The sequence below is a fragment of the Callithrix jacchus genome, chromosome 21, assembly GCF_049354715.1.
Source record: "Callithrix jacchus isolate 240 chromosome 21, calJac240_pri, whole genome shotgun sequence".
Lineage (NCBI taxonomy): Eukaryota > Metazoa > Chordata > Mammalia > Primates > Cebidae > Callithrix > Callithrix jacchus.
Window position 1 is genome coordinate 36,485,308 of NC_133522.1, and position 18,096 is coordinate 36,503,403.

Sequence of the window (18,096 nt, forward strand, 5' to 3'; positions counted from 1 at the left end):
AAAGAAATTTAACATTTTTGCAGGAAAATGTAGGATGGTACGTGGTTGTACAAGTGGCAAAAAGTCATTGAAAATGAGTAGTACGAAAAGCTAGAAACATTCTAAGAGGGTAAAGGCCTGGATAATTATAAAAGTAGATGATAAATATATCAAAGTTCATAAAATATGCTAATTTTGAAAATTTTTGCTCATAAAGACATTGGAACAAGAGAAGTGACAGCTTGAATGCAGTAAGAAAATATTCTCAAGTTCCTGAGCTTTCTCCTTGTTTCTCCTTCAATTGTTTTCTCCCTTCAGCAGACAAACTTTTGTCTCTTTGGCTGAACAGAGATGACCTCAAATTGATTTTCTCTGTGGCTGTGTCTCAATCAAGCTTCTTTTTTTGTATCTTTTCTTTAAATATATGGCAAGGTTTCTTTCAGTTTCTAGCCATTTCTTTCAATCTGCTTGCTTTGTCTCTACTTGATCTTTCCTCACTGGATGAGACACACTTTATAACTGTAGCACTTGGTGTATTAATTTTCTCTTACTGACATAACAAATCACCACAAAGTAATTTTTGAGTATAGCAATGAATGGTGACAAGATGGATCATTTCCACAAAGGTTCTTATCCAGGTAGAAACTAATTCATTGCACCAGAAGAAAACTAATGTTCTCTCATTCCCCAATCTTAAGAGGAAAACATCCACTAGCAAAGCTAGCTGTGAATACACAGGAAAATAGGCAGGTAGCATGTGCCAAATTAAAAGGAAGAGCTTTCCTTGTCATGATGAGCCAGGCGTTAACGTAAAACAGTCATAGCATTTCTGACATAAGTGCAGTTCATTTACTTTCTGCTATAACACCAAAATTATAGCACCCATAAGTACAATATGTGGAAAGCTATTCAAATGCAATTACAGACAAGATTACAGGGTTACACATATGTAAATGAGGGAGTGCAAATATGTAAAGGATGACCCTGTTGGGCACCACACCTATTGCTGAGAGGATATAAATGTTCTTGTCCAGGATGCGACATTAAAACTCAGAATCTTCTTAGGTACACTTCAGCTGAACTCACATCTCTCATCAGCATGTCCTACAACTGCTGCTCTGGAAACTTCTCCTCCTGCTCCTCTGGCAGCTACCTGCGCTACCCAGGCTCCTGTGCCAGCAACCTGGTCTATAGCACTGACTTCTGCTCTCCCAGCACCTGCCAGCTGGGCTCCTCTCTCTACAGGGGTTGTCAGAAGACCTACTGGGAGCCCACCAGCTGCCAGACATCCTGCTATCACCCCAGGACCTCCATGCTCTGCAATCCCTGCCATATGACTTGCTCTGGATCTCTGGGCTTTGGGTCCAGCAGCTGCGGCTCCCTGGGCTATGGATCTAGGAGCTGCTACTCACTGGGTCATGGATCCAATAGCTTCAGATCCCTGAAATATGGAGGCTGTGGTTTTCCTTCCCTGAGTTGTGGATCCAGATTCTGCTACCCAAATTACTTGGCTTCTAGACCCTGCCAGTCTTCTTGTTACAGACCAATCTGTGGATCTCGCTTCTATCAATTCACCTGCTAAATTTCTGGATCCTTTTGAGTATTGGGATCAAAGTCTCTACTGAATGCAGCCATTGTATTCATTCTCTCTAGTTCCCAGTATCCTTTTATTCTTTCACCACCAGCTTCTTGAATCACCTACTTCTGGGAGACTGTTAAATTAATGAGTAACCTAATATTAAGTTTAATATCTTTACCATTGATTGAATATATGCTATTTGATTTTCATCCAATAACTGTTGAAAATGGAAATTTTAATTTAATAAATTTATGTAATCTGGTACCCAAATATATTGTTTACTGTATTTTTATTTTATTATTTATTATTATTATTCTTACATTTTTATATTCAATAATTTGGGAGATTTAAGTAAAAATCAATATGGTGGTATAACTGGATTTGGGGCACATATAATCTGACAGATTTGAGAACATTTCTGTTGAAATTAGGTACGTTATCTATTACGAATCATTGTTTCTTAAAGACCATAGTTTGCATTTGCAGACTTGTGTCAACAGCGATAAGAATTGTCTAAGAATAAAGGACATGCATTTCTACTGAAATAGAAAAGCAGAAAATCTGATGCATAAACTAGAAATGCAGACAACAAGAATAGGATATAATTTATAAGGTAAACTGAATACTAAAAGATACTTAAAAGTCTAATATCTGAATGTGAATGTTCAACCAAGAGCAAAGTAAAGCTGAAGCAACTGTTAGAATAGAGGCCTTGCTCTTTGTTAGTAGGTATAAGTGCCAGGGTCCCTGTCTCCCACTGGTAAGGAGAGTAAGGATCATTCACCAATGATCTTAAGTGGGAATAATTGGGTTTAGGAGGCTTGGGTAATGCACAGATGCGTCTTTTGTTAAAAATTATTATTATACTTTAAGTTCTGGGATACATGTGCAGAAAGTACAAGTTTCATATCTCTCTCTCTCTTTTTTTTTTTTTTTTTTTTTGAGACGGAGTTTCGCTCTTGTTACCCAGGCTGGAGTGCAATGGCACGATCTCGGCTCACCGCAACCTCCGCCTCCTGGGTTCAGGCAATTCTGCTGCCTCAGCCTCCTGAGTAGCTGGGATTACAGGCAAGCGCCACTGTGCCCAGCTAATTTTTTGTATTTTTAGTAGAGACGGGGTTTCACCATGTTGTCCAGAATCGTCTCGATCTCTTGACCTCGTGATCCAGCCGCCTCGGCCTCCCAAAGTGCTGGGATTACAGGCGTGAGCCACCGCGCCCGGCCCTCTTATTTCTCTTAATGCTATCCTTCCCCTCTTCCCCTCTTCCCCCATCCCCCAATAGGCCCCAGTGTGTAATGTTCCCCTCCCTGAGTCCATGAGTTCTCATTGTTCAACTCCCACTTATGAGGGAGAATATGTGGTGTTTGGTCTCCTGTTTCTGTGTTTGTTTGCTAAAAATGATGGTTTCCAGTTGATCATCCATGTCTCTGCAAAGAACATGAACTCATTCTTTTTTATGGCTGCATAGTATTCCATGGTGTATACATGCCACATTTCCTTTATCCAGTTTATCCTTGATGGGCATTTGGTTGCTTCCAAGTCTTTGCTATTATAAATAATGCTGCAATAAACATACGTTCATAGTAGACTGATTTATAAATCTTTGGGTATATACCCAGAAATGCAATTACTGGGTCAAATGTATTTTTGGTTCCAGATCCTTGAGGAATCACCACACTGTCTTCCACAAAGGTTGAACTAATTTACATTTCCCCCAACAGTGTAAAAATGTCCCTATTTCTCTACATCCTCTTCAGCATCTGCTGTTTCCTGACTTTTTAATGATTGCCATTCTAACTGTCATGAGATGGTATCTCACTGTGGTTTTGATTTCCATTTCTCTAATGACAAGTGATGATTAGCTTTTTAATATATGTTTGTTGGCTGCATAAATGTCTTCTTTTGAGAAGTGTCTGTTCATCTTTTGCCTACTTTTTGATTTTTTTTTTTTCTTGTAAATTTAAGTTCTTTGTAGATTCTGGGTATTAGCCCTTTGTCAGATGGGTAGATTGCAAAAATTTTCTCCCATTCTGTGGGTTGCCTGTTCACTCTACTGATAGTTTCTTTTGCTGTGTAGAAGCTCTTTAGTTTAATTACATCCCACTTGTCAATTTTGGCTTTTGTTGCCATTGCTTTTGGTGTTTTAGTCATGAAGTCTTTGCACATGTCTATGTCCTGAATGGTATTGCCTCGGTTTTTTTCTAGGATTTTTTATGGCTTAAAGTCTTAAGTTTAAGTCTTTAATCCATCTTGAGTTAATTTTTGTATAAGGAAGGGGTCCAGTTTCAGTTTTCGGCCATATGGCTAGCCAGTTTTCCCAACACCATTATTAAATAGGGAATCCTTTCCCCATTGCTTATTTTTGTCAGGTTTGTCAAAGTTCAGATGGTTGTAGATGTGTGGTGTTATTTCTGAGGTCTCTGTTTTGTTTTAGTGTTGTATGTATCTGTTTTGATACCTGTGTCATGCTTTTTTGGTTACCTTAGACTTGTAGTATAGTTTGAGGTCAGGTAGTGTGATGCCTCCAGCTTTGTCCTTTTTGCTTAGGACTGTCTTGGCTATACATGCTCTTTTTTGGTTCCATATGAAATTTAAAGTAGTTTTTTTTCTAATTTTGTGAAGAAAGTCAATAATAGCTTGATGGGAATAGCATTGAATTTATAAATTACTTTGATCACTATGGCTATTTTCACGATCTTGATACTTCCTATCGTGAGCATGGGATGTTTTTCCATTTGTTTGTGTCTTCTCTTATTTGCTTGAGTAGTGGTTTGTAGTTTTCCTTCAAGAGATCCTTGAAGTCCCTTGTAAGTTGTTTTCCTAGCTATTTTATTCACTTTGTAGCAACTGTGAATGAGAGTTCATTCATGATTTGGATTCCTGCTGGTCTGTTGTGGGTGTATAGGAATGCCTGTGATTTTTGCACATTAATTTCATATCCTGAGACTTGGCTGAAGTTGCTTATCAACTTAGGGAGATTTTGGACTGAGACAATCATGTAATCTGTAAACAGAGACAATTTGAATTCTTTTCATAATTGAACACTCTATTTCTTTCTCTTGCCTGATTTTCCTGCCCAGAACTACCAATACTATGTTGAATAGCAGTGGTGAGAGAGGGCATCCTTGTCTTGTGCTGGTTTTCAAAGGGAACGATTCCAGCTTTTGCCCATTCAGTGTTATATTGGATATGGGTTTACCATAAATTGCTTTTATTATTTTGAGATATGTTCTATCAGTACCTAGTTTATGAGAGTTTTTAGCATAAAAGAGCATTGAATTATTTCAAAGTATTTTTTTCTGCATCTATTGAGATCATCATGTGGTTTTTGTCATTGGTTTTCTTTATGTGATGGATTACGTTTATAGATTTATGTATGTTGAACCAGCCTTGCATCCCAGGAATGAATCTGCTTGATTGTGGTTGATATGCTTTTTAATGTGCTGCTGAATTCGGTTTGCCAGTATTTTATTGGAGATTTTTGCATCTATGTTAATCAGGGATATTTGCCTGAAAGCTTTTTGTGTGTGTGTCTGCCAGATTTTGGTATCAGGATGATGGTGGCCTCATAAGGTGAGTTAGGGAGGATTCCCTCTTTTTCTGTTGTTTGGAATAGTTTCAGAAGAAATTATACCAGCTTCTCTTTGTATCTCTGGTAAAATTCAGCTGTGAATCCATCATGTCCCTCCTGGCCTTTTTTTGTTGGTAGGCTATCAATTACTGCCTCAATTTCAGACCTTTTTATTGGTCTGTTCAGGAATTTGACTTCTTCCTGGTTTAGACTTGGGGGGTATATGTGTCCAGGAATTTATCCGTTCCTTCTGGATTTTCTAGTTTATTTGTGTATTGGTGTTTATAGTATTCTCTGATTGTAGTTTGTATTTCTGAAAGATTAGTGGCCATATCCCCTTTATCATTTTTTATTCTGTCTATATGATTCTTCTCTCTTATCCTCTTTATTTATCTGGCTAGTGGTCTGTCCATTTTGTTGATCTTTTCAAAAAACCAGCTTCTGGATTCATTTATGTTTTTGAAGAGGTTTTTTGTGTGTCTTTATCTCCTTCAGCTCTGCTCGGACCTTAGTTATTTCTTATCTTCTGCTAGCTTTTGAATTTGTTTGCTCTTGCTTCTGTAGTTCTTTTAATTGTGATGTGAGAGTGTCAATTTTAGAGCTTTCCTGCTTTCTCCTGTGGGCATTAAGTTCTATAAATATCCCTCTAGACACTGCTTTAAATGTGTCCCAGAGATTCTGGTACATTGTGTCTTTGTTCTCTTTGGTTTCATAGAAATTATTTATTTCTGCCTTAATTTCGTTATTTACCCAGGAGCAGGTTGTTCAGTTTCCATGGAGTTGTGTGGTACATTTCTTAATCCTGAGTTCCAATTTTATTGCACTGTGGTCTCAAAGACTGTTTGTTATTATTTCCATTCTTCTGCATTCACTGAAGATTGTTTTATTTCCAATTATGTGGTCAATTTTGGAATAAGTGTGATGTGGTGCTGAGAAGAATGTATATTCTGTTGATTTGGGGTGGAGAGTTCTGTAGATGTCTATTAGGTCTGTCTGGTCCATAGCAGAGTTCAAGTCCTGAATATCCTTGTTAATCTTCTGTGTTGATCTGTCTAATATTGACAGTGGGGTGTTAAAGTCTCCCACTATTATTGTAGGTCCCTAAGAACTTACTTTATGAATCTGGCTGCTCCTGTATTGGGTGCATGTATATTCATGTTAGTTAGCTCTTCTTGTTGCATTGATCCCTTTACCATTATGTAATGCCCTTCTTTGTCTCTTTTGATCTTTGTTGGTTTAAAGTCTGTTTTATCAGAGACTAGAACTGCAACCCCTGCTTTGTTTTTTTCTCCTCTTGTTTTGTTTTGTTTTTGGTTTCCATTTGTTTGGTAAATATTCCTTTATCCCTTTATTTTGAGCCTATGTGTGTATTTGCACATGAGATGTGTTTCCTGAAAAGAGCACACTGATGAGTCTAGACTCTTTATCCAATCTGCCAGTCTGTCTTTTAATTGAGGGATTTAGACCATTTACATTTAAGGCTTATATTGTTATATGTGAATTTGATCTGTCATTATGATGTTGGCTGGTTATTTTGCCTATTATTTGATGCAATTTCTTCAAAGTGTCGATGGTCTTTACAATTTGGTATGTTTTTACAGTGGCTGGTACCAGTTGTTCTTTTCCATGTTTAGTGCTTTCTTCAGGAGCTCTTGTAAAGCAGGCCTGGTAGTGACAAAATCTCTCAGCATTTTCTTGTCTCAAGATTTTATTTCTCCTTCACTTATGGCCTTAGTTTGGCTGGGTATGAAATTCTGGATTGAAAATTCTTTTCTTTAAGAATGTCGACTATTGGATCCCACTCTCTTCCGGCTTGTAAGGTTTCTGCAGAAAGATCCACTGTTAGTCTGATGGACTTCCTTTTGTGGGTAACCTGGAGTCTCTTTCTAGCTGCCCTTAACATTTTTCCTTCATTTCAACCTTGGTGAATGTGATGATTATGTCTTGGGGTTGCTCTTCTCAAGGAGTATCTTTATGTTGTTCTCTGTATTATTTGAATTTAAATGTTGGCTTGTCTTACTAGGTTGGTGAAGTTCTCCTGGATAACATTTTGAAGACTGTTTTCCAACTTGGTTCCATTCTTCCCATCACTTTTAGGTACACCAATCAAACATAGGTTTGATTTGGTCTTTTTACATAGTCCCATATTTCTTAGAGGCTTTGTTTGTTCCTTTTCATTCTTTTTTCTTTAAACTTACCTTCATACTTTATTTCATTAAGTTGATCTTCAACCTCTGATATCCTTTCTTCTGCTTGATTCACGAAGTTCTCATGCTATGTTTTTCAGCTTCATCAGGTCATTTATGTTCTTCTCTATGGAGGGCTGGCAAGATGGCCAAATAGGATCAGCTCTGATTTGCAGCTCCTAGTGAGATCAACGCAGAAAGTGGATGACTTCTGCATTTCCCACTGAGGTTCCCTGTTCATCTCATTGAGACTTCTTGGAGAGTGAGGGCGAGCCAAGGGAGGGTGGGTTGTTGCCTCACCCAGGAAGTGCAAGGGGTTAGGGAGCTCCCAATCCTGTCCGAGAGAAGCTGTGAAGTACTAAGCCATGTGGGACTGTGCCATGAGGAATGGTGCATTCTGGCCCAGATACTACATTTTTCCCATAGTCTTTGCAACCTGCAGACAGGAGATTCCCTCCTGTGCCTATGCCACCAGGGCCCTGGGTTTCAAGCGCAAAACTTGGCAGCCATTTGAGCAGACACAGAGTGAGCTGCAGGAGTTTTATCCCCCTCAGTTGGGACTGGAATGCTAGCAAGACAGTACCATGCACTCCCCTGGAAAAGAGGCTGAAGCCAGGTAGCTAAGTGGTCTGCCTTGGTGGGTTCCACCACCAAGAAGCCCAACAAGCTAAGATTCACTGACTTTAAATTATTGCTGCCAGCACAGCAGTCTGAGGTCTACCTAGGCTGCTTGAGCTTGGTGGGGTGAGGGGCATTCTCCATTGTTGAAGCTTGATTAGGCAGTTTTACCCTCACAGTGTAAACAAAGCCACCTGGAAGATCGAACTGGGTGGAGTGTGCTGCAGCTCAGTAAGCCCACTTTGACCAGACTGTCTCTCTAGATTCTTCCTCTCTGGGCAAGGCATCTCTGAAATAAAAGGCAGTAGTCCCAATCAGGGGCTTATAGATTAAAACCCCCATCTCCCTGGGACAGGGCACCTGGGGGAAGGGGCAGCTGTGAGAGCATCTTCAGCAAAATTAAAGGTAGCTGACTGATGGCTCTGAAAAGAGCAGTGGATCTCCCAGAACAGCAATGCAGCGATGGTAAGGGTCAGACTGCCTCTTCAAGTGGGTTCCTAATCCCCACGTCTCCTAATTGGGAGATACCTCCTAGTAGGGGCTGACAGGTACCTCATACAGGAGAGCTCTGGCTGGCTTCAGGCAGGTGCCCCTCTGGGAAAAAGCTTTCAGAGGAAGAAACAGGCAGCAATCTTTGCTGTTCTGCAGCCTCTGCTGGTGATACCCAAGCAAACAGGGTCTGGAGCGGACCTCCAGCAAACTCCAGCAGACCTACAGCAGAGGGGCCTGATTGTTAGAACAAAGACTAACAAACAGAAAGGAATAGCATCAACATCAACAAAAAAGGGCCTCTACTCAGAGGCCCCATCCAACGGCCACCAACATTATAAACCAAAGGTAGATAAAGCCACGAAAATGAAAAGAAACTGATGGAAAAGGGTTGAAAATTCCCAAAACCAGAATGCCTCTTCCCCTCTGAAGGATCACAACCCCTTGCCAGCAAGGGAAGAAAACTGGATGGAGAAAGAGTTTAACAAATTGACAGAAGTAGGCTTCAGAAGGTGGGTAATAACAAACTTCTTCGAGCTAAAGGAGCATGTTCTAATCCAATGAAAGAAAGCCAAGAACCTTGAAAAAATGTTAGACAAATTGCTACTGATGGTTCTTCAAGACTCAACCCCAATCAAGCTAACAGCAACATGCTTGAGCCATGTTAAACAAACATTTATATCCACTAGTCTTACTCTGGCTCCTCCTCTCCCCAGAACAGAGCTAATGTCAAAGATTTGGTGCAAGACCCCAAGAAGCAAGTATGAGACACTATGGAAGATTAAAAAATCAAAGAGGAAAATATAACGAAAGTGCGCATTTTTGAGTTTATTTTATGAAGAGAAACTTGACTAAATCTTGTAAGAACGTTTTAGGAACATGCAGAATGACTTAGGAATTGTCCACTGCAGGATCAGATCATGGAAAAGCATTTATCCATCCACTTATTTCTCCCATTGGCTGAACAACATCCAAGATGTTTATTTCCTGGATGCTTATAATTATGCAAGGGAAGAATAACAGTGGGATCCTTCTTTTTTCCTAGTTGTGACCTTGGAGAAGACCAGATACAGTAAAAGAGGTGTTGAGTGTGATTGAGGGGAGATGTTATCCACACAAAGGTGGTTGGGTGGTTAAAGCTGAGATAAAATGGTTTGCCATAGCTATGCCTGTGGTCACAGGTGAGAGGATACCATCCAAGACGGTGAAAGGGATATCAGATAACAGATCTTCATTTAATACTTAACAATCCTGTGAGAAAAACAAACATTATATACTATAGACCTTTACAGGCTTGGGGAAATGGAGACTCAAAAATGATTTAAAACTTGCCAAGGTTTATAAATCAAAGACGTGGTAGAATATGATCTCTTGAATGAACCCTGTTTTGTCATTCTTTTCTGTTTTTACTTTTTATTAAAAATACAACTCCTAGTTTAAACAATGAATATTTAGTATTTCTAATACTATACCAATACTGAAGAATTACTATTCATCTGAATAGAGATAATCCACTATTGGATTCATTTGTTTAGTCTCCTGAGTAGTATCAATAATAAAGAATGAAAACACAAATAAATTTAGAGTTTAGGAGAAGAGCTCCAAAGGAGGTGAACTAATTTATTTAAATGACTTTTTTTCTTAATGATTATAACAAGTAATAGAGTGGTAGAAAAATATTTGATGGCATCTCAGGAAGAAAGTGTTAGGAATTCAGAGTGCCATAGCAAATCTTAACATTTTATTTATTTTTATGAGTGTAGATTTGTTCAGATTTAGGATTCAAGGTGATAGATATCAAGTGATGCCTTCAATAACACTGAACATTATGAAGAAGAATGGTGAAACTGCAGACTCTTCTGACATCTCACTAATAATGTAAAGCAGATTCCCATTTTGGTGAGGTTGGATTGAAGGAGGATGGAACCAACCAGAGTGAATTCATGGAAATATTCCTGAGTAAAGTAGTATTATAGGAAGCAGAAGTCGCCTACAATGTGTAAAAAATATTAATAAACATAAGAAGATTTCTTTCATATGCTTTGCCATATAAAACAATACAAATTATTACCTAAAAATAAATGAAAAAAGGGCTCTAAGATAATACTACAGCAGAAAAATGTGAACATGGTGATTGATGAGGTAAGGAAAAGTATTGTTTGCCAATACAAGAGTATATACAAAGTATTTTAAAGTTTTTCAAATTATAGGTTCTACTTTTATTGATAGAATATTGCAGCTTGTTCAGATACAAAGTGAGTTATATATTTACCACAGTTAAAAATGTGCATCTTCTCCACAGGATTTCTATTTTCTTTACCATGATGTCCTTTACCAAAATTTGTACTTTTTATCATTATGGATACAACAAATAATTTTATCTTCAATGTTGAACTTTTAAAATAACATTACATTAACATTATTAAACAGAACATTATAAATTTTTCATAGCTTTACTTGGATTTTTTTAGGCTAGGTGAAGAAATCAAAAACATTATTGGAATTAGTTCATTTTCTGTTTGAAGCATTTGACAATTCTAATATAAAACTGAGTTTATTTAATTCTTAGTGATTTTTTTCCTGCTAGTGGAAGGGTATATATCATCAACATTTGGTCAATTATTTTTGTACATGCACAAGAAAACACATAATTTAACATGAGTAAAAATGACTTAAAACAATTATTTGACCTAAATGAAAATGATGCAGATCAGCGTGATGTATTGACACATATTTTTCGACTGTTAATAGTAAATAACCATCTTAGAACTCAGTCTTCTTGAACACTTAGCTGTCTTTTGAAGTAGATACTGATGTGTCTTCAGTGAAATTGCATCAAATACTTTTCATGTAGTCAAAATACTACCTATTCTCATGTTGATTAAAAAATGTCATAAAATTGTTGTACAAGTTCATGCACTCATTATCAACTGGCTTTAGCAGTAGAAATTCAGAACCTAACTTTTTTTTTTAATTAAAAAATCAGCTTTTATTTTTGGCTTTTTTTCTTTTTTTTTTTTTCCATCTACAAAATTTAAAGAAGAAAAGTATTATCAAATAATACAAAATAGTTGTAGATTTAAACAATACAAGACATGGCCGAATTACTGTAGGAAGGGCATTTAGATTAGCCTTTATCTGTGGCTTTGTGGCAGTACAAATTTCATGCCCATACTTCATGCACACCTAGCCAGAAATTCTCAAATTTCCTACTAACTCCACCTACTGTTGGCTTGATGAATATTGCTGCGTCTTGCAGCTGTGGAATGGGCCATAGCACTACTGGCTAGGGGAGAACAACAAACAACCCTCCACCAAGACTTGAATGAGTAGGCTGACATATCACTTGTATAAAAGTGTAATTAGCTTCTCAAGTGATCTGTCTGCATGTTCTCTTTGCACCAAGAGTGGTAATTTTTAGCTGAGTGTGGTTGTGTGTGCTTCTAGTCCTAGCTACTTGGAAGGACAAAGTGAGAGGATGGGTTTGAGCCTGGGAGACAGAGCTTGGAGTGAACCAAGATTGTGCCACTGCAATGCATCCTAAACCATAGTGCCAGATGTTGTCTCAAAAAAAAAAGTGATAGTTCTGCTCTATTTAGAAATTTTAAGAACAATTCTAAGCATTCTGTCTTCTTTTAGATTAACAACAGAATAAAGTAAAAACTCTGTTCACTGTGCATGCTACTTATCCACTAGATGAAACATGACAAAAGTAAAGTAGAAATTTCCTAAGCTAATCATTGTTTATGCTAATATATTACTGATTATGAATAAAGAAAAAATAAAAAATTGAGACAATCATCAAATGGTATTGGATACTGAAAAAAATGAATAAATAAATAAAGCCATATTGTTACCCTGTAGGTAGCTTTGTCATCCATTTAATAATGTTGTTCTTGACCTAAATGATAAAACATTTGGAGCATAACTACTGATTCAAAAATTATCAACTACTTGCATGTTTAGTCCAATACTATATCAAAAGAATTTTTGCATTGGTTTTGAATTTTATTTTTTCGAGAAAGTGTTGCCAATCAAACAACTCAAAAAACAAGAGCAAGTTGAGACTTCAACAAATGTATAGAAGTGATTGTATAAAACAGGTTGGTCCTACTTGCTAATGAATTTTGGAATATGTTAGTACTTTCATTCGGAGACTTGATTTCTTATCTGGCACCAAGGCTAGGTGATCTGTAGTCTTCAACAAATCTCACTCACTAAAATCTTAACTTTTTACTGGATATCCTCACTCTGAATTCTCATATATTTCATAAAATATATATCCATATATTCCAGAAAATATATTCATATATTCCAGAGCAGCAGTTGTAGGACATGTTGGCAGGAGGGTGACAAAGTTGTGACTTTGAATGTCACTTCTTGGACCTGGGCACTTATACACCGTTAACGTTGGTCATGTCATCCACATGTCACATAAAAACAGGTCACCTGCCAACTTTAAAGAAATAGAAAAGATCAACATAGTTAGACATATGTATTACTTGTGATTTTACAACTAGAAGTGTGGTAACATTTGTGCCTTGGGATTCAGGTAATCGTGTTGACTCTTTAAAGCTATTACTCATATTCCCTTACCAAAGGTCACTCTGCAGATAACTCAGAGAACTGCTTTAGAGGTAGACAGTGTCTGGGCTGAGGAAAACTGCCTTAATTAAAAATAATTGATATCCGTTTCACAATCTGTCTCAAAATTGTTGCCATCTGGCTAGCAAACTTGCCAGCTAACCGATCTATTCATAGTCATTTGTTTTAAACAAAAACATACATTGATTGTCACCACAAAATAGCAAGCTAACTTAATGAAAAATGTCATCAGAAAACAGCAATGGTGTTATGCAAGATATAATATATTTCTAAAAATCAAACCTCAACTGGAATGGCTTTAACAAAATATTTACTAAGATTCCCTTATTTTCCGTGCTTCTGTTTAGAACCGTATGCAGACTATTATGAATCAATCTTAGCTTTTCTTCCCTTGTGTATGTGTGTTTATGGTTGAGTGAATTAAAAACAATAAATTGCTTTATGCATTTTGGAATGTTCAAGATTATTCCTCTAAGATGCTGAAAAAGCATTAAAAATAAAAATAAATCATGTGGCAAAAATCCCCAGTGTATTTCATCTCTAATTAGAGTCCGTGTTTCCCACTAAAAGAATCCCCAGAATTTGAAAAACATTCGTTTTAAAGAAAGTTTATAAAGTAACTGCCCTGCAGTGGTGAGACAAAGGGAGCATCTTAAGAAGATTCTTCCCTTGCCTCAAAAAGTAACATACATGACTTTGACATAAATTATTTTCAGGTGTTTCTGACAAGTATTACAACACTTCTAAAATAATGGTCATATTTTCTCTTGTTCTGTGACTTGTATTTCACCTTGATGTAATGGTGTAATGAAGACTGATACCCTGAGGAAGAGGAGACACTGAGATTTTTCTTGCTGCGGTTTTTGTGTTGTTTGATTTGCTCATTTTTAGAAAAACGTTTCCATTCCACTTCTGAACAAAAGTAGTTGAATGCAAAAACATCCATACTCTGAGAAAAGAATCCTCGACATTACTTAATATCTGATCCCCCAGAATAATCTTCTACTGAAATTGCTTTTATGGGAATAGATGACATTGAAGCAAGCAAGCAACCAACTTCAATTTAGGTGAGCTAAATATTTGTATGGCTATTTTGATATTCAATATTTTATTGACAAACACAACAGGAAAATTTGGAAACTACTAGAATGCTTTTTGCTATTCGTAATTGAGAAGCCTAAGAATTGTTTATTCTGGAAACACAAAACAAACTATGCTACCTAATAAATGAAACATAATTACAGATCAACCTGTGTCCTCAAAAGTTTAGAATCATAAAGTCTATAATATGGAAGGAAATTGACCAATTATCTCCAGCCTCCTGTCAGATTGGAATTCCACTTACAACATCCTAATTATATTTTCCCAGGTCCCTCAATATGGAAATACCATTAATTGCCAAAGCATCTCATTTTAGATTTTTAGCTTAATCTTCCCTTAAAACTTTTACCTAGTAATCCAAATTCTATTTTTAATATCTACCATATTATTTATTTATTTATTTATTTATTATTTAATTTTAGGTGCATACTATATCTAGCATTGCTCCCCATGTTATCCCTCCCCACTCTCCCCACCTTCTGCTGTCTCTCCCCTACCCACTTCAACTGTCCCCAATGTATGATGCTCCTCTCCCTGAATCCATGTGTTCTCATTGTTCAACATTCACCTATGAGTGAGAACTTGTGGTGTTTGGCTTTCTGTTTTTGTGTCAGTTTGCTGAGAATGATGGTTTCCAGATTCATCCAAGTCCCTACAAAGGACACGAATTCATCATTTTTTAAGGCTGCATAGTATTCCATGGTGTACATGTACCACATTTTCTTTGTCTAGTCTATCATTGATGGGCATTTGGGTTGGTTCCAGGTCTTTACTATTGTACACAGGACTGCAATGAATATATGTGTTCATATGTCTTTATAATAGAATGATTTATAGTTCTTTGGGCATATATCCAGTAATGGGATTGCTGGGTCAAATGGAATTTCTATTTCTAGATCTTTGAGGAATTGCCACACTGTCTTCCACAATGGTTGAAATAATCTACACTCCCACTAACTGTGTAAGAGTGTTCCTATTTCTCCACATCCTGTCCAGCATCTGTTGTCTCCAGATTTTTTAATGATCACCATTCTAACTGGTGTGAGATGGTATATCAGTGTGGTTTTGATTTGCATTTCTCTAATGACCACTGATGATGAGCATTTTTTCATATGTTTGTTGGCTTCAAATATGTCTTCTTTTGAAAAGTGTCTGTTCACCCACTTTTGAATAGGGTTGTTTGTTTTTTTCTTGTATATCTGTTTTTGTTCTTTGTAGATTCTGGATATTAGCCCTTTGTCAGATGGGTATTTTGCAAAATTTTTTTTCCCATTCCATTGGTTGCCAGTTCACTCTAATGATGGTTTCTTTTGCTGTACAGAAGCTCTGAATTTTAATTAGATCCCATTTGTCTATCTTTGCTTTTATTGCCATTGTTTTTGGTGTTTTAGTCATGAAGTCCTTGCCTATGCTGTCCTGGATGGTTTTGCCTATGTTTTCTTCTAGTATTTTTATGGTGTTAGGTTTTATGTTTAAATCTTTAATCTTTCTGGAGTTAATTTTAGTGTAAGGTGACAAGTAGGGGTCCAGTTTCTGCTTTCTGCACATGGCTAGCCAGTTTTCCCAACACCATTTATTAAACATGGAGTCCTTTCCCCATTGCTTGTTTTTGTCAAGTTTGTGAAAGATCAGATGGTTGTAGATGTGCAGTGTTGCTTCTGGGGCCTCTGTTCTGTTCCATTGGTCTATATCTCTGTTTTGGTACCAGTACCATGCTGTTTTGATTACTGTAGCCTTGTAGTATAGTTTGAAGTCCAGTAGTGTGATGTCTCCTCTTTTTTCTTTTTGCTTAGGATTGTCTTGGCTATGCAGGCTCTCTTGTGGTTTCACATGAAGTTTAAAGTGTTTTTTTCCAGTTCTGTGAAGAAGGTCATTGGTAGCTTGATGGGGATAGCATTGAATCTATAGATTACTTTGGGCAGTATGGCCATTTTCAAGATATTAATTCTTCCTAACCACGAGCATGGAATGTTTTTCCATCTGTTTGTGTCCTCTCTTATTTCCTTGAGCAGTGGTTTGTAGTTCTGTCTCAGCTTGCTTCCACTATAGAATGTATCAGTTCTGAAGGTAGATGTGTTGAGGTTTGCCCATTCTCACAGATTAAGTCATTTCCAGTGTCCATGCCCTCTCTCTGTTTACAGTTTGCTCTGATGAACTCTCTGAGAGAGTCCAGAAAAATCCTCATTACTCTAGTACTCTAGGCAGAATATATGTCATTTGATACATCAGAGGTCACAAAGGCATTCATTCTCAATTATACATTATCATCATATATCCTTCCTGTACCTTTATTTCAATTTATAAAGTCATTTGTTACTATGAATTCTTCAAATATTTTATCTTTCTGTGAAGACTACATGGGATAGACATTTTCTCCATTTCTTGCTTTTCTTTTCCCTTTGTAGTAAAAATGTCACTCTCTGAGAGAAAAGAAAGGAAAAGATTAAAGACATATTTTATATTTAGTGCTTATTATTTTGCTCTCAGTAACATCAATACCACAAAAAATTAAATATACCTTATGGGGATAAATGGTTTTTGATAATCAAACTTATTGATGACTTCTATCAAGAAGCAAATCAACCTCTGACTAAGAGATTTCTTTAGTATATTTACAATGTAAACTTCAAAGCACTTCTGCAAAAATTCAACCCTTCATTCTTAAACCCTCATGCCCACAAGAGTGACTTGACTACTTGTGTTATAAGAACTCTAAACCCAAATATGTTAGGCACTCATTTAGCAATTCTACCAATAAGTATTTTTATTGGGTTATTTATTCTAAAGGCTTACAAGATATGAAAGAAGGAAGAGATACTGAAATTTTTTCTATTCTCAGTTGAATTTATAACGTTGGAGAAAGATAAATGTCTCTTCCAGACTACAAAGTATTTTTTAGATCTTTACACACCTCAGAACTCTCCCTGTGTTACTCATTTGATCCAATATCTAGAAAGACAGAATGAATGAAGCATCAATCTTATAGGTACAATTATGGTGGTTTTCATTCTACCCAAGCAAAATGAATGAGAAATGATGTTTTGTTTCATGAACAATTGCTTTGGAAAATCAATGAAATTCTTTCATGTAGAAGTCTGCATTCATAAAAAAAGTTCTTTTAATATTAATGTATTTCATTTTGAATGGAGTGTAATTAAATGTTCTCATTAAAATGGGCACTTGTGACTACACTCACTGCTAGAGTATATAAGTATCCAGTATAGAAGGGAACATTCACACACTCACACACTCCTCACTGCAACTCAGCTGAACTCGGAACTCCTGGTAACATGTCTTACAACTGCGGCTCTGGAAACGTCTCCTCCTGCTGTTTTGGAGGTTACCTGGGATGTCCAGTTTCCACTTATAATTCGTTCTACACCACCAATGCCATCTCTTCTCCAAACACCTGCCAACTGGGCTCCTCTCTTTACAATGGCTGTCAGAAGACCTATTGTGAGCCCACCAGCTGCCAGACATCCTTCAATTTGGCCAGATCCTATCAGACATCCTGCTACTGCCCAAGGAATTCCATCTTCTGCAGCCCCTGCCAGACTAACTACATAGGATCCCTTGGATGTGGAAACCAAATGTGAATTAATATGTCAGACCCTATATAGGACCCACTGAATGAAAATATACCCCTACTACTGAATAAGAGAGAAAATCAAGAATCATTAAATGGTCATCTTTGATTTTAACTGATGCATTAAGCAGACAGGACTCAAGGCACAATTAGAAACTACTTCATTGTTTTTAACACCATTGAACTTCACACTTCAATGTGGGGCTCTAGCTTCCCTGAATCCCTGAACAATACAATAGATAGATCTATGATCACATTAAGTTATCAAGAATTATTTTCATTTCACATTAGCAGTTCAAAGCTGCATAATTTAAAAACCAGTCTTACAGCGACAGTCAAAGCTGCTCCCTTTCCCCTTAGTTGAGGCCTGTCATGTGTTTC

The 18,096-nt window shown here is 37.0% G+C and overlaps 2 protein-coding genes across 2 annotated transcripts; both read left to right on the plus strand.

The window, feature by feature from the left end:
- Positions 1-1,024: 1,024 nt before the first annotated feature.
- Positions 1,025-1,828, plus strand: KRTAP13-4 (keratin associated protein 13-4). The gene has a single exon (XM_003735386.6). It carries the CDS (start codon positions 1,079-1,081, stop codon positions 1,559-1,561), a length of 483 nt encoding a protein of 160 aa, XP_003735434.4. The 5' UTR covers positions 1,025-1,078; the 3' UTR covers positions 1,562-1,828.
- A 15,591-nt stretch (positions 1,829-17,419) lies between these two features.
- KRTAP15-1 (keratin associated protein 15-1) lies at positions 17,420-17,725 on the plus strand. The gene has a single exon (XM_035283372.2). It carries the CDS (start codon positions 17,420-17,422, stop codon positions 17,723-17,725), a length of 306 nt encoding a protein of 101 aa, XP_035139263.1.
- The last annotated feature ends 371 nt before the right edge of the window (positions 17,726-18,096 follow it).

Excerpts from the sequence above, each read along its gene's own strand:
- KRTAP15-1 (XM_035283372.2), top strand. The coding sequence starts at position 17,420 with ATGTCTTACAACTGCGGCTCTGGAAACGTCTCCTCCTGCTGTTTTGGA.
- KRTAP13-4 (XM_003735386.6), top strand. The coding sequence starts at position 1,079 with ATGTCCTACAACTGCTGCTCTGGAAACTTCTCCTCCTGCTCCTCTGGC.